We start from the raw sequence: 17,978 nt of genomic DNA, 5'->3' as shown, positions 1-17,978 counted from the left end.
AGGGTTCATTTTGCGTCAATCACGAGAGTTCACGAATCTGAATGCAGTGAGAACTTTGTACGAAGCACTAGTAAAGAGCCACCTGGAATGCAATGCATTCGTCTGGTCACCCCATGAGGCCAAATATAAGACTATGATAGAACGGATTCAAAACAAGTTTACCAGATTTTTATATCTGAAATTGTATGGCGTATATCCGTTCTATCCACTCATGTATCCAACTTTATTTGTACTCGGGATGGTGGGGTACAACAAACTAGAAGTTAGACGGGATCTAAGCCTGGCTACGTATATGTTCAAATTAGTACGGGGGCGGGTATGCAACCAGGTCGTACTGCAGTCGATGACGCTTTGTGTGCCGGACCGGTACGTATGGCGGCGCCGGCAGCCTCCTCTATTCGCAATTCCGAATGCAAGAACCAATATGCTAAAAGAGGCGCCAATTACCAGAACGTTGCGTACACTTAATGTAGTAGCTAGAACCGTTGACATATTCAGCTGTTCTTTGACTGAATTCACAAAGGTTACATTATTTATTTTATGTTATAGCCATAGCGGCAATCTTAATTGTTAAATATGTACTAATTAATCTACTCTATCGCATTGGGGTAACCTGTAAAGTTAGAGCTAAGATTGTTATTAAATAAATAAATAAATAAAATAAATAAATTTATGAGTAGTAAGTGTACATACTAGTATTAACAGGTGATATTTTGCATAAAATGTAAATAGTTTGTAGGACTCTACAATATTATACACATTGGACTTTCACAGTTTCAAGAAAACTGATGAAACTAACATTGAGGTTTTACCGTGTACAAGTACATTACGAGCATTCATAAATGCACTTAACAATTATTTGTATTGTTTTCAAACATTTATTTTCTTGGAAACTGTCTAAACTACACACACTAGTAAGTAATTATGCCCTTACTTTGTACTTAATAACATTATTACAATATAACTTAACTTCTAAACGTTTTGGTAATTTAACAGCTTTTTTGATGGCTTTTAAGAATTAAATAAATAAAATTGTGACTGAAACACGATCTCACAGTAATCCTTCAATGTATTTTGGGTAGCTCTACACTATTAATCATAGCGAGATGTTCAATCAGCTAAGTAGTAGTGAGTAGTGAATAATCGTATAGCTGTTGGACCCATGGTTTTTCTTGTGTTAATGTAGTGGTATTGTTGATATTTTTTATCAGTTTGAAAACACCTGGAAGCAGGTAGCGCAGAACCAGTCTTTGTATAAATATTTTCTCTAGCAGTGGACGTTCTTAAGCTGTAATGATGATGATCAAGCCATTAGCAAAATTATTAAAACAATTAAAAGATATAGAATGTTTGTTTAAATACGTAAATGAACTGTGTAGGTACGCAAATAACAAGTAGCACTATAAATCAATTATTTTAGCCTTTAATACTCATTTCTTGTTAAAAATGGTAATTATATGAATTCAACATTCCAGAGAAATGCATAATATTATCCGCTGTTGGTGGTTTAAAAATAACATAAACAGACGGACAACCTTACAGTTGACATAGTATTATCTAGAAACTATTTTACATTAAGTGTAACAGGTGTAATAGCTGAACAATGCGAGCTTTGGTTTATATCTTCGGTCAGTCGGTGTCAGCTCAAGGATATTTAAGGTGCTACCATGTTGATAGGCTTAGCGGGGGAATGAATTACGATGAGGGATTATTATAGTGGCTGAGTGTGTTCATTTAATATTAAAACTATTACAGTTGGACTGGTAAGCATGCAAAGCCGCATGTCCAAGTTTCGTATCAGCCGCCAAAAGAGATTACATAACAGAAAAGAGGTATTTCATAATGAGGTATTTTATAACGAGGTATATGATAAAAATGAGGTATAACAGATTAAATCGTAAAGTAATTCAGTACCTCGTTTCTCTTACCACCAACGCATCAGCCTACGAAAAACACCAACTATCGCCGCACTATGACAGCGGGGGTCGTTAATCACGCCGTCCAGATGATACAAGACGATAAGGGAATATGATTGTGTGCGATCACTCCTCTGTGATGTATGTGAGAGTATGAGGTGCGTCGCTGTCATTTGATACATAGCTTCTTGAAGATAGCTAAGTTAAAAAGAGGTGTGTAATTAAGTATGTTGTAATGAGGTAAGTTGTAATGAGGTATATTATAAAATGAGGTATTTTAGATTAAATTAATTCGTCCCTCTCACGACTAAGTCTCAGCCTAACAAAAACACCAACTATCGCCGCACTATGACAGCGGGGGTCGTTAATCACGCCGTCCAGGTGATACAAGACGGCGATGCGGGCCATCACTCACACGATAAGGGATTATGATAGTGTGCGATCACTCCTCTATGATGTATGTGAGGGTATTAAGGTGCGTTCGGTGGATTATAATGAAATGGGACTGTATTAATGGAATGAGAACGTCTATTGTAACACGTTTGGAATGCTGGGATAATTAAGTGTGGGCTGTTATGTCAAAAATATATCTTTTACTAACATAATTGTGGCCACGGCTTCGGCTGAGTTTTCGGTTTGTAACATTCAGTTTATCCCGCCCGTGTCTTTTTGAAAACCGGGATAAAAAACTATCCTATCTTCTTTCCTGATACAAAAGTTCAATTAGGTCGGTTTAGTGGTTTATGCGGTCAAGGTATACGAGTATGTACTAGTTTTTATTACCTATGTAAAAGTAAGAGAGAGAGATAAAAAAGTACCTACATTTCATCAAGGATATATTTTTCAATTTACCTATTTAAATTATCACGTAGGCACAGACAACAACACAACAAGCTAAACACTGCATACTCTTATGTAGTTGTAATTGGGACGAATTTACAACAAAAATGCATAGTTTTATATGTTGTCGTCTGTAAATGTTTATTCAAGGAGTATAAATTACTTTCTTTGAAACGGTGTCAGCGGATAAGTGTCATTTGCTTTCTGTAAACAGCCACCTTAAGCAAAATACTTAATTTGCATTGTTATCTACGGTAATAAAACCTTGCAGTTCGACGATTCAAGTTACGAATGTAGGGTATTCTAGAGAAAAATAATGATACAAAAATACCTAACTTACGATACAAAGTTGCCTACATGATAAACATGATTTTGTGAAATACTGTCTTCTCTGTATTTTAAAGGTTAACTAAATGAAAATTCCCTATTATGCCATTAAGTGCGTTTTGTATGTTAATTTTGTGCAGTATGTCTCTACTTTAAGTTAGGTGGGCAGTTCCCGGTGAAGCTGGCATCATCCTTCGGCCTGACCATTACTTTCCATCAGGTGCCGTGAAACGCAGGACAAGAACTTCTCCGAGCCAAATGACGTTCACTGCTGGACAAATGCCTCCCCCAAGGATTTTTACAACAATGAGCCATGACTGTCCGCATCACCTAGTGGTAGGCCTGACCACACAACGTATTCCAACTCGCGGTTACCACTCGAGAACTTTCAGCGGTCATCAGCTCTACGAGTTTCTCCGTTGCAGGCAAAAAAATGTCCCCTTATCATTAATTTATTTCGCCACACCACGATGAACCGTAACGAGCACAACATTTTCGCCATCTCTATTTGTCACAGTACAAATACGGCGTGCAATAAATATAATTGAAGCGCGCGCGCACGTCACTCGTCGGTGTAACCTCGCCCGAGCAGCTGTGAACAATGAAGTGTTTTATTGTTATGGTTTTCCTGTCTGCCATCGTGTATGGATACGATGAGGATTACTGTGAGTTACTGTTAATTAATTTCATTAGTTTTAAGACACTCTTTTTTAAGAAAAGCCCTGAAAATTGAGTGGGTTTTCATTTTGCTGTATAATTCGATTTTAATAGGCTTAGGCTGAGTTGCACCACCTAACTTTGACCGTAACTATAACGATAATCGGTGTTTCTTGTATGGAGTTTAACAGATTTTTGAGTTTGTCAAAGTTAAAGTAAGATAGTGCAACCCAGCCTTAGAGTAAGGTAATTGAGTTTGGGATCATAACGTCATAATATTAATTGTTATTATCCTTAGCCAAACAAAATTTATGGGAGAGTCGCGTTTTGACGGCTCAAAGTATCTCTAATTTAAAAGGCAAATAGAGAATTTTGACTTACTACACTTTCCATACTGGCCAGACGGGTTGGAAATAATTGTATTTTTGTCCCTTAGTCGCCTCTTACAATTATCAACAAGGGACGAGTGGGGGTGGTCGTATTCCTATACTACTGGTACTCTGTCGGAACACTCTAATGTCTCAACCCTATTTTCAAATGCTGCATGCGTAGATGTTGTTCTGAAGTAAAAGCGCTTCTGTTACTAAATGTGAATAGATTTGAAAATTATAAATAACTTGAAAAAATCGAACTGCCTAAGGCGGGAATTGAACCTACGACCTTCCGCTTTCCGGGCGACTGCTCTTCCAACTGAGCTACTTAGACACTGGATGAACCCTTAAGCAGTAAGCTTTAGGCAGTTCGATTTTTCCAAGTTAGGTATTTATAATTTTCAAATTAGTTTGAGATGCGACTCTTAACGCTAAAAATTAAATAACTATGTGAATAGATTGTTTTATTTTGGGTAAATGGTGAGATTAACCGCAAGTGGAAATTACGTAATGTCATTAATTTTACATTAACTTAATTTAATTTACCAACCAATGTCTAGCATTGCAACCAGTTCTTAGTAACCACAAGGTATTTAAAAATAAACAAGCAAATCAATAGCTATTTTATTTTGAGTTTATCATCACACACTGACCTACTAACGATGCAACAATGCATATTTACGCAAGACCGGTGTACGGTGCGCAAAAAAATACAAAAATATTCAAAACTAGCTTTTGCACACTGCTTCGCCCGCGTGAAAACGTTATAAGTTAGCCTTTATTATGTTATTATAATGCGAATAAATAAATAAATAGCCTTGAACATTTTACACTACGCTTCTAGCCCCAAACTAAGCAAAGCTTGTACTATGGGTACTAGACAACGGTTATAAACATACTTAAATACTTTTTTGTAAATACAATTACATATTATACATAGTAACACCCAGACCCATCACAGAAAAAAAAATCATCATTTCAATTTCTGCCCGGCCGGGAATCGAACCCGGGACCTCTCGGCATAGTAGTCCGTTCCCGAACCACTACACCAAACGGCCGAAAATGAGAAAACAATAACATTGTAAAGTTTCATTAAAATCCGTTTAGTAGTTTTTGCGTGAAAGAGTTACAAACATACGTGTAATAAAGTCTTTATTGTGTATTACATTTACACAAACTTTCGCATTTATAATATTACTAGCTGTACCCCGCGGTGTTACCCGCGGTAAATCGTAGTCTATGTTAATCCAGGGTGTCAGCTAAGTCCATACCGAATTTTATTAAAATTGCTCCGGCCGTTTAGACGTGAAGAAGTAACAAACATACACACTCACACTTAGTGTTATTAGTACACTGCAAACATTCCAATATTGCTGTTCATCTCATATACGATTCTCTTTTAGATTTCCTTTGTTTAAGTTTAATTATCCATACTTTTTCAGATCGTGCCGAGTTTTCCTGGTTCCTATTTTATTCGTTCTTTCTTTGAAATCCATATTTTTTAATTATCCTTTGAAGAGGATAAATGGATAGCTTTATTAATTTATTTAGTTAAAAAAATAAATACAGTCTTTTTGAACAAGGAATTTAATAATGGAAAGATGTTGGCGTGTAACATGAATTATATAAAAACATAGAACTGATATTACAGGGAGAGTCTTCCAGCGACTTTTTTTAAAGATTATTAGCAATTTGTATTGCACAAATTACTAATAGTCCCGTTAGCCCTCCGTGTTAAGCTAAATAAGCTTGTGTTACGAGTGGGCTCACCACAAAATAGTCGAGCGGCGGTGGAATTCGAACCCGCGTTCCTCAGATCTCGAGTCGGCCAGTCCGACCACTTCACCGTTGGGTTATCGTGGCTATAAACTTGGCTTGGCTTGACTTATCCCACTTTTAGCTTGATCCACGGATCCAGTCGCTGGATTGTATTTTTAAATATATTTTCTTCCAGCAACTGGCCCCACCTTCAATATTTGTATTAAAAATTTTAACACACATCAACGAAAATCTACTTTTGAATCTTAGTTGGTCAAATTGCTGGAAGAAAAATTATCTAAAAATTCAATCAAGCGACTTGCCCGTGGACAAAGAGTCGCTGGAAGACTCCTTTTAAAAGAATTTACATCAATGACTATTAGTGTTTTAATTTTATTTTTTTGCAGTCAGTACAACATAATGTTATGTATTTGTACGGGTGTGAAGCACATCTTGTTTACTAATGACTAACGCGGGCTAATAGCTCATTAAGTAATCTTTGATTACATAACAATAGCAAATTATTGGTTATTTGTGTAATTTTAATGAGTGGATATTTTTGGTATCGAACGATATTTAATTCATAAATTGGATCATTTGTTATTGCAAACAAAAATATATAAAGTCGTTATTAAGGTTTTTAATTTGTCAAATTTTAATTGTTTAACCATCAGAGAAGAATAGAGACACCCCCACTCATTTAGTAAGACAATATGATTATGCACACATGAAATAAATAAATAAATAGTTTATTCATTAAATTAAGAGCGTTATAAGAACGAAGTTGTCTGGAGGGATCGCTTCATACTTAGCGATAAGACCGCCTAGTTGTACCTTATGTGTTCCTTTTCTTTCTTTTCTGTTCTTTGGTGTGCAATAAAGTGTATTTATTATTATTGTTATAACTATTATGCTTGAGTTTACGTTATAGTAAATTAAACCTGCCCAACCTATAATATCTGGCCAGCATAGGGAGTGAAGGCTAAATCCTCCATTGTTACCTACTTTTGGTTAAAATAGAGAGTCGTGCTCCAGCAGTGGATACTGATCAATGACATTATGGTAAATTATCATAAAGTTCAAATGTCATTCAAAGGACTCATGTAACTCCTTAACTGCAACAGTTTAAGTTTCATAATTTTCTAATAGACCTTTTTTCTTTAAGTAATAATAATAAATAATAATAATAATAAATATCTTTAGACAATCTCACACAGCGCCATCTAGCCCCAAAGTAAGCAATTAATATGCTTGTGTTATGGGTGCTAGCTTAACGGATATACTACTTATATACTTTTTTTTTAAATACATACATATTATACATAGTAACACCCAGACCCGTCACAGAAATTAAAATTCATCATTTCAATTTCTGCCCGGCCGGGAATCGAACCCGGGACCTCTCGGCATAGTAGTCCGTTCTGAACCACTACACCAAACGGCCGACTACTTGACCCACCCCCTTAAGTACTTACTTGACCCACTATTATTAAAGATATTTTGACACTATTCAGTCCGCAAACTCGACGCCATCACGCCTGAGGAGCCGTGCTCTCGCGCAGGCGGCATTTGCACCTTCGCGGAAGACTGTCCCCTGCTGACTGAGGAGTCAGGACTCTGTCCCAAGCAACGTAGCCAAGGCGTGGAGTGTTGTTATGGAGGTAAGTTTAGAGTAGAATGGAAAATTATATACTCGTAGTTTACCGACTTAAAACAGAGATGTCAATATTATGGGATACAAAAGCCAAGGCCCGGTTTCCGCCAAGGCTCCTCTTCGATCCGGAGAGGAGAAGTGAAAATAATGAAATCCGATTGGTTATTCAAGACACTTCTTCGCTCCGCTGTGCCTTGATGGAAACCGGGCCTAAAACGAATAGCAAATATAATGAAATGAAGATTGGGCTGATCACCTTCCATCAGATGAGCTGCAGGCCAAGAGCTTCTCCGTGGTGGGTTAAAAAAACAAATTGATTTGCTGAAAGAACTAGGTGTTGGAATTTCTTTTCATTAATTTTGTCCAATTTTAGGCTTTTTGTTTTGTCCAAGTTTCATTTTAAATGGACAAAGAATATTTTAGCCTTACTTATACTGTGTGTTTATCAGTTAATACGAGTAGTAATAGAGTAGTGTTTGCAGGTATAATGCATTCAAGAAATAAAATTCTAAAGAGTCTCCTTTATTTCAGTTTCGGTGAAAGATACAAGGTGTCAGAAACATGGAGGTTCTTGCACTCCATCAAACGTGCGCTGTGGCCCAACATACGCAAATGCGACGGATTGCGCAAGTGGAGAAAAATGTTGTATTTATGTTTAATAATACTATAGTTATACAAACGATAGCACATGAATAAACACTGTTTCACCTTTAGTAGGGGAGCCCAAGAGGGGATTTCAGGATACACATTTTTAAAATTCTATAGACGCTTCTAAGGTTCGCAAGCCAATATGTCTCGTACTATGTACTCTAACTACGAGACGCTCGAGTAAATCTCCATCCAGCATTGTGGGCTCCCGTACTATTATGGGGAAATACGATGTAAGCACTGTTGTAGCACCTTATGCAGTTGCCATAAGTGATATTTTGCAACGATAATGATCTGTAATTTATTGATGTGCTGACGAATGTACTTGTTAGGATAGTATTATTATGAATAAGGTTGTGAATATTTATAATTTGTTAGAATTTTTCATATAAGGTTAGAGCATTTTTTTTATTACGAAACAAGATGATCAATTATTTATCTTTTTTTTATTTTTGAAGCCAAATCATTTTTTATTTCTTAACTTTTTTTCAAATTTAACTACTTATGGTTTGCTATTTTCTTCAAAATGATATAATTTTCACATTATTGCAAATTATTTTATGAGATCATTAGTCATTGTATATCTCTTTGGTTTACTTTATATACTTTTGTAAAAGTAATAAATTATTTATTTATTTTTTGTTTTGCGTTTCCATACGTTGAATTATCAATAAATTAAGTTGAATAAATACCTATTCACACAAAAAGTTTCAGCATTCAACGCCAACCTGAAAGCTCCATAATATTTATCAAAACAACATTTTAATTAACTCTTAATTACTGGATTAATGATCAGCCTTGAATTATATTAAATTCGTAACAAAATTATAAAGCTGAAAACCTTTGCAAGGGGCGGGGCATCTTTGTAAAGTTATGGAAGGTGGTTTTATAAATTACGGTTAAGTAATTAATGTTTATTTCACATGCATTTCATTTTTAATCAGACTACAAACGGAACCATTCCTGAGTATTCTTGATAAAATGTAGGTACCTTTGTATTTTTTGTTTCAGAGGGCACGTCAAGCCTTCGACCTGATAGAGTCAGGATCTGATGTCTAGTACGGTTCATGGACTCTGACATCGTAACAAAGATCTCAAGATAGAAAATCTTATTTCAGATGATCATCATCATCATTTCAGCCATAGGACGTTTACTGTTGAACAAAGGCCTCCAATGCTTTCCATGTTGCCCGGTTTATTTCAGAAGATATTAAGCGATATTTTTTTACCCGACTTCAACAAAAAATTAAAAAAAAATCCCACTTCTCGTTCCCACCACTGCAACTCCTGTGTAGCCAGGATCTACAGCTTGGCCGCCACAATAACCCAACCAATGAAGGTCAAGTTTGACTTCAACAAAAGGATGAGGTTCTCAATTCGGTTGGTTTTTTTAATCAATCATGACGAGTTACATATTTTAACTTGATCACAATTCACACTCTTCCCTAATGAAACCATGATAAGATTACGAATACGGGGTAATATCTTTCGTGTCGGTTCAGTGCTTTTTCGGGTATATTGGGTTATAGAAGCACGTCCCTATTCTTATAAAATAATTGGTTGCTAAGCTAAATCGGCCGCAGGGAAGCGAGTCGTGAAATCGTTTCTCCGATATAGATTACGAAATGTTTGTGTATACTTAGTTTCCATGCAAACTTTGTACAGCCTATGTTCATCAGAAATAGTGTGTAATTCTAACGGTGAAAGACTTTTCAAGTTAGTCCCGTAGCTTCGGAGCTACAAACAAACAATCAAAACTTTCCTCTTTAAAATATTAGCCTAGGCGCAGACCACCGACTTTTAGTTGGCCGATAGTTGGGCCCAATTCTAATTTGTATGAAGAATCGGCCGATAACAATTCGGTGTAATGTGCGCACTTTCATACATCTCCATACTGATTAACAGCCCGACTCAATTATTGGCCAACTAAAAATCGGTGGTCTGCGCCTAGGCTTAGTGTAGAAGTAGTCTCAGCACACCTGACTATACATTTTTGTTACAAAATAACCTGTATTATAACGAGATAAGACTATGTTTAGCTTGATGTGCTGTCTTCCTGAACAAGAGATTTTAGTGGTAAGCCTTATGCAACCATTTCCATCACCATTGCATCAGGCAATGGTGATGGAAATGACTCTATAATTTTATAAACTTTTATAGATTTTATTGTAGCCTTTTAAAATACAATAACATCATTTAACCTACACTTTAAAATATATTATGCCTTCATGTAGGTAGCTAAACTGTATTCGTATGTAATCACGAATATATTATGTTTAACACTACCCACACACCATGTTACTTTAACTTTAACAAACGTCAAAAGTATATCAAACTCCATACAAAAACACCAGTTTAAATTGTTGTGCCGGACAATGGATGCTCAATGATAGACGGACTCTAATCGTAATGAACATTATAGTGACGGTTAAAGTAAGTTGGTACAACCCAGGCTAAGATTCATTAATCTTGGTTCGCCTCTAAATATTTAGCAAGCCCTTCTTACACAACCTGAACCAGAATAATTTAGACCAACATTGATCCAGCTCTAATAATATCTAAAGCAAACTAACAACAAACTGAATAAGTTCTAGATCAAAGAATTATTGAATAGCCGTCGGTTCCTTTCAAGTAAATGAAGACTAACTGTTGTTTTAACCTATAGGCAACATAAATCCCAGCCTGCCTTGTATTTTAATTTGAAGGTCGTGTACTTTACGTAAGGGTGAAGTGAAAGAGCATACTGTATCTTGATATTATGCAATTACATACCGATGTGGAAAGTATAGATTACTTATTATTAGCAAAAGCACGTACATCCATTTGTGTCGTTCGTCGTTTCAGCCAAATGACATCCACTGCTGGACAAAGGCCTCCCCTAAGGTTTTCCACAATGAATGGTCCTGTGCTGCCCGCATCCAGGTTCTTCCCGCGAACTTTACCAGACCCTCGGTCCGCCTAGTAGGAGGCCTGCCCACGCTACGTCTTCCAGCCCGTGGTCGCTACTCGAGAACTTTTCTGCCCCAACGGCTATCGTCTCTGCGAGATATGTGCCCCGCCCACTGCTTTTAGTAATTTGTGTAAAATAACAAAAACAACTGTAGTTTTTACTACAAGTTAGTCCTAATAGATTACAGACTTTTGTCAGTCGATATTTTGGTTCGGTTTTGTTTGCTATAATGTATGAAAGTAAGCATATTACACTCGTTTGGTATCGGCTGATTCCATATACTATTTAGAAGCCGACTATTATCGCCGGATAAAGTCGGTAATCTATTTTTAGGCTACATTATCAGATGAAAGTAAAATAGTTGAATCAACTAATTTTGCCCATTTCGAACCATTTGTGACATTTTAGGTTGAAGTTAATAAATAATAAACAAATAAAAATCTTCACCTAATTACAATTCAAGCCTTGTGTGGCTCAGTCTTTTTATACCTCTATAAACCCCAAAACATTCCTTTGCCATTCCATGCACAGCGAAATAACTCAAAAATAGCCATTGTTGCCCTTCTCGGGGACATAAATAAGAGTTTTAGCGGGAATGTAATGCAAGAAGGCCCGTTACACTATCACATAAGGAGGGATTTATCGCACTCTCTTGATCACGATTTACTTGTCAGTACAAGGTCTAAGATTTAGCGATTTCGGTATTTTTGTTAGAATAACATTAACATTGTCCAGCAGTGGACGTCTTTCGGCTAAAAAACGAACGAACGAACGAACATTAATAATTATTTTGTCGGTACAACTTTTGCTTCCTGAAACCAAACTGGGTTTAATAAAATTTATTTTGTATTTTTTAAAGCGGTAAGCTTAATGCTTGTGTTACGAATCAGTTCACCACAATAGTCCAGCGGCGCGGCGAGGTTCGAACCCGCGCTTCTCGGATCTGACCCGACCCTATTATCAGGCCCCTCTTTCCCACTGGGCACTTTGGGCACGTGCCCAGGGCCCCGCGCCCGAAGGGGCCCCTGTCTACTCAAACGTCCTTTCTCCAGATGATATAGGCCCCCCTTGATCCTTAAGTGCCCAGGGCCCCTAGTAGGTTAAAGACGGCCCTGCCTATTATGGGTTATTTTCGCTTCATTTACCGGTAGTGTAATGCAATGCAAGAAGACTTGTTACACTATCACATAAAGAGAGATTTATAAGTGTAGGATATAGCGATTTTGATTTTGATTTTATTCACAACAAAGAAGCTTTTTGCCTGCATCTCTAGTCTGGTCATTATGGAAATCATTGGGGAAGGTCTATGTTCAGCAGTGGACGTCCTATGGCTGAAATTATGATGATTATAATGCACCAATACGAAACCACGGCACGTTGCTAGTTGTAATGAAAAAAATACAAACTTTCCCGCTAGAAGCGTATGGCTTACGCCACAACAGACAACAAAGCCTGATAAGGGAACGAATAAAAATGTTTTTTGTGTGATTCGCGACCGGAACGTGGACGGTTTAGTTAACAATAAAAAAACTCGGTTGTTTATCTGCCAATTTCCGCCTTAGATACTGCGGTTTTCCCTTCGCAAATTAGGGTTTTGGGGAGAAATAGTTATTTGTTTAACGTGTTTTTGGGGAAAACAAACATTTAGCGACCTATTCGCTTTGTGTTTTAAACTTACCTAGGACGCTAGCTAGCGTTTTGGTCACATAAGTGCCTATCGGCCGCCTTAGGGGTTGAATTTTGCAAAATCTCGTCTTAGTTAGCACCTACGTTCTAAAAGGAACCCCATGCAAAATTTGAGACTCCTAGCACTTGTAGTTTCTGAGATTTTGTGATGAGTGAGTGAGTGAGTCAATGACCTTTTGCTTTTATAGATTTACATAAATACGTATCTGTGACCCATGTGGATTGTGGATACAGAATCAAGGAAAACCAAAATAAAATCACGGAGGCGTAGAACTGAAACTTTATTTAACGTGTTAGAACTATTTAAAACACAGGTGACACCACTCTCTTAAAACACTTAGACACTTCGACTCTCTATATCACAGTTGACGTTCGAATGCCCGTCCACGGGATTATATCCTATACCAGCCCCCCGCGCCCTTCGGGCGCCTCCCAAAAGCACCCCCCGCGTCCTGTCGGACGCCTCCCAAGAGGTATCGCTAACAGACGGCCGTCCTGATATCGGAATGTCCCTATTCCGTTCCGGCCATTCGAACGTCATGAGTATGTCCTCATACTAGGTAGAATAAAACTACATAATAAAATCAACTTTCTTTAACCATCGTTCCAACAGAATGATACACTAATAAGACACAATGCAACAAAAACAATTAGTCAAAGTTACAAAAGAAAAGAAAAAAAATTTTTTTTTTTTTCAAACATGATACCTAGATAATTTAAAAAAAAAATCACTCAACAAGATCTTCTCTTAATAGTAAAATAATATTTTTTTTTGAAGATAAACATGATGTTTAATAACAACAATTTTAACACTTAAATCAACAAAATAACAACCCTAATTCTAGTTAAATCAAATAATCAACAAATACGTATCCATTGTAGGCGGTATGTGGCGGTATGGTAGTTGATATTTATAGCTTCATGGTTGATACAGCCGATCTCGAGGACTATTGATTGCGTCCGTAGTCATAATGTTTTGTTCCCCATGTTCTACTCGAAGATCTACAAAATAAGAATATCATGACGTGATATGATATAACCCAATTGTCAATTATGTAAAATAATGTTAAAAATTATTATAGAATTATGTGAAAAAAATATTATTCCTTTATTAAATTATTATTATTATTTTAATAAATGTGAAATCCAGAAATCAAAATCTCTATTACATGTGAGCTCCATGTAATTCTAATCAACCACTTAGATTGTGCATCAGCCTTGCTTTTAAAATGAGTAGGCACCCCTTGCATGCCTTTCACTCCCAATAATAATAATATTTTATAATAATATAGTGACTAAGTGAGTACCGCTTGTGCTTCGAGTGAGCATCGCTCGCGCTTCGGTCTCCCTTTCACTTATTCATGATACTTGGAGAACTCAGTGAGCACCGCTTACGCTTCGGTATCCCTTATAATTAATTAAACACCGCTCGCGCTTCGGCATCCCTTTCACTCATTAAGACTTAGGCTATTCAATAATTACATTTTAATTTATACGTTCATTGAGATACCTACGTTGAACACTTCCTTGATGTGTCAGTCCATTGATTGGGCCCACAGTATTTTATAAGCTTTATTGTTACGTCATTATTGGTTCGGTAATTTGGTCCTGTAACAAGAACAAGGATGGATCGGAGGGGAAAAGTCTCAAGTAAGTAAAGGGCATGTTTATCTATGGATGAGTCTTGTCATTTCAGTTATTACACTCGTCAGTACTGTTACTGCTGTCATTGGTTTCGTCGACATCACTGGCTGTAGTATCATTAGTATTAAACGTAATCCATTTCTTAAGTTGATCTGCGGGATAAATGCTCTTGTATTGTCGTTTTGTAAAACCTGGTATGCTTGTAATTTCGTATCTGTCATTCGCTAATACTGATGTGATCTTGTAAGGCCCCCGATATTTTTGTACGAGCTTCTTGCTTTTTCCATCTGCCGGTAGACAATGATTAGGGATCATAACAAGGTCGCCTTTATTAAAGAATTTAGTAGGTGCCCGGTTTTTATCGTAATTCTTTTTCATGGATACTTGCGATTTCTCTATTTGTTCTTTTGCTTTTCTACGAATTTCCTCAAAGTCTACTTCATTAAAATCTGCTTTCTCGTATAGGGCATTACGAATCATTCCTTCACTAGTGCTAGTTGTCCTGTGACCAAACACTATTTCAGATGGAGAAGTTCCGGTGCTTTTATTTGTCGTATTGTTAAGACCCCATTGCACTTTTCCAACATGCGAATCCCAGTCGCGTTCATCTAGGCCGTGATTTGATGCTGCCAAAGAGTCTAAAATCGTTCTATTATATCTTTCGATCTGTCCATTGGCACGCGGTGTCGCCACGGCATTCAAGACATGTTTTACGCCAATGGATTTCACGTATTCTTCGAAAGTTCTAGAAGTAAAACTCGTTCCTCTGTCCGACACAATAACCTTAGGACAACCGATAGTGTCAAATATATCCTGAAGTATTTTGATTGTGGTATTGCTTTTTAAATTCTTTACTGCTCTTATAAATATGAACTTGCTGAATCCATCTATGATCGCGAAAATATAAGTATTACCCGCCTTGCTTCGCACAAATGGACCCAAGTGATCCATATGTAAAGTATGAAATGGTGAGTTCCCCTTTGGGATGGGATGTAACTGTCCACTTTTCTTAGAATTAGTGCCCTTGCTAAAAGCGCAGTTAAGACAAGCTGATACGTATTTTTTTACAAATCTATTCATTTTAGGGAACCAGTAGTCCTCCTTTATTTTGTTTAGGGTTTTCTCTAAAGCAAAGTGTCCAGATTCGTCATGGCATAATTGGCAAATCCGCCATCTGGCGGCGTCGGGGACTACCCATTTTAATGAATCTCCCACTTTTCTATACAGCTTATCATCTTTTAGAACGTAATTGTTTAATATATCTTTCATATCCGTTTCGCTCTTACCGAGGATTGTTTTAATGAGCTTAAGCTTAGGATCGGTCATTTGGACTGTTTGTAGCCATTGTGACGTATCAAATTCCTCAACTCTCAATATGTCAAACTCTCTCACATCATCTAAACCGTCATGATCATGCGTAGTGTTTGGTATGGGGTTCCTACTTAGTGCGTCAGCATGTTTCATACTCTCTCCTGGCCTATATTCGATTGTGAAATTATACTCTTGTAGTAGGAGCCACCATCTAGCGATTCTTGGCACAAGGTCTCGTTTCGTAAGGGTCGATTTCAAGGCATTGCAGTCCGTATACACCTTAAAAGGTAACCCTATAAGATATATGCGAAATTTTTTTAGTGACTGAACCACTGCAAGCGTTTCTAATTCGTATGAATGGAGATATTCTTCTTCTTTTGTAGTCTGTTTACTATAATACGCAACTGGCTTTAAAGGTGAATGCTCATCCGGTTTTTGTAGAAGTATTCCACCAAGCCCAATCTTACTAGCGTCACAGTGTACTTCTGTTATATAATTAGGATTGTATAATGCTAATATCGGTCTTTGCGCCAATCTGCTTTTCAAATCTTCGAATGCATTATTCTGCTCTTCCTCCCATTTCCAGGGTACGTTAGCTTTCGTAAGCGTTGTAAGTGGTTTTGCTATACTTGCAAAATTTGGTATGAACCTTCTGAAAAAACTTGCCAAGCCCACGAATTGTCGCACTTGATGAATATTAGTGGGAACAGGAAACTGAGAAACGGCTTCAATTTTTCTCTGCCCCGGTCTCAATCCATCTTCAGAGAGTTCGAAACCTAAGTAATCTAGAGACGTTTCGAAGAAGAAGCATTTGTTTAGGTTAAGTGTCAGGCCTGCCTTCTGCAGTGAATTAAGTATTCTTCTAAGTTTTTCTAACCCTTCAGTAATAGTGGTTGCCGGCGAGAGTAAATCATCTAAGTAAGGCATTGCTAATTCATATCTGTCTTTTCCTAGAGCTTTATTGATCATATATTGGAACACAGCGGGTGCATTCACCAACCCAAACGGCATCCTATTATACTCGTAGTGTCCGTCCGGGGTAACAAATGCTGTTAGATGCTTAGACTCCGAGCTCATTGGGATCTGATAGTACCCAGATTTTAAATCTAGACTAGTGAAATACTTCTTTCCACTTAGGCGATCTAGTTGATCGTCAATAGCGGGCATAGGGTACGAATCTTTCACTGTTTTCTTATTTAACGCCCTATAATCCACGCATAATCTAGTTTCGCCATTCTTTTTCTTTACCAACACTATAGGACTTGCATAGGGTGATTCAGACTCTTTAATAATATCATTTTCAAGTAGTTGATTTATTATATTTCTTACCACAATTCTTTCACTGTAAGGTAATCGGTATGGTTTGTATGTAACAGGGGAATCATCCTGTAGTTTGATGTGCATTTCACTAATAGACGTTATGCCTAGTTCGTCCATAGTAAGGGCGAAGCAATCCCTAAATTCGTTAACTATTTTCAGTAGTTCAGTTTTGTCCACGTCTGTCAAGTCTGGTCCAACGTTAAGCATGTCAATTGTTATGTCTTTACTTTTCGGCGTTGCACTTGTGGTCTCAGAAGTCTTTACTGTGTTAATTTCTATATCAGCGGATAAATCTGTGTCCGAGATGTTTATAGGTAACAATCGCGCTCGAGCTAATATTCTCCCCTCTAACAAGTAGACCGCCGCATCAGAAAAAGTAACGGCCACGATTTTTCCGGAGCCATTTTCTACAGGGTACACACCAGGCATTAAAATAAATTCTTCACCATTCTTGAAACACGAATTACCGGACACGTATATGTGTCCATTCAAATCTTCCTTACATGTAAACTCAATGGCATGTACTCCTTGAAATTGTATATTACATTTATTAAATAATTGAATTTTATCAAGATCTGAAATGTCCGGGTATAAAGTAAGGTTTGCATTAGTTTTATGAGCAACTACTTCGGGTCTTTCAGTCAAATTCTGCCCTAACAGAAGGTCATAGTTTAAAAATTCGTCTGGTACTACATATGCGTCAATATCCGCTTTGACATAGTCTACCTGAATATTAACATTGACTCGTCCTAATGGTTTCATGGAACCAAAAGCGAATCCCTTTAAAGTAGGTAATTTAGATGGCTCTATTTTCAGGTTTAGCTCGTTAGAACTACTTTCTTTAATCATAGTACATTGACTTCCAAAATCAATAAAAGCATTTTTGTCTACCCCAT

General features: G+C 37.1%; 1 protein-coding gene across 1 annotated transcript; it reads left to right on the top strand.

Moving 5' to 3' along the window:
* Positions 1-3,626: 3,626 nt before the first annotated feature.
* LOC135087104 (U-scoloptoxin(19)-Sm1a) lies at positions 3,627-8,699 on the top strand. The gene is made up of 3 exons (XM_063981947.1): positions 3,627-3,748; positions 7,384-7,530; positions 8,055-8,699. The coding sequence occupies exons 1-3, from the start codon at positions 3,685-3,687 to the stop codon at positions 8,180-8,182; spliced, it is 339 nt and encodes a 112-aa protein (XP_063838017.1). The 5' UTR covers positions 3,627-3,684; the 3' UTR covers positions 8,183-8,699.
* Positions 8,700-17,978: the final 9,279 nt, after the last annotated feature.

Source organism: Ostrinia nubilalis, chromosome 2 (assembly GCF_963855985.1).
Source record: "Ostrinia nubilalis chromosome 2, ilOstNubi1.1, whole genome shotgun sequence".
NCBI lineage: Eukaryota > Metazoa > Arthropoda > Insecta > Lepidoptera > Crambidae > Ostrinia > Ostrinia nubilalis.
Note: the sequence above shows the minus strand (reverse complement) of the source record. Positions and strands in the feature narration are given on the sequence as shown.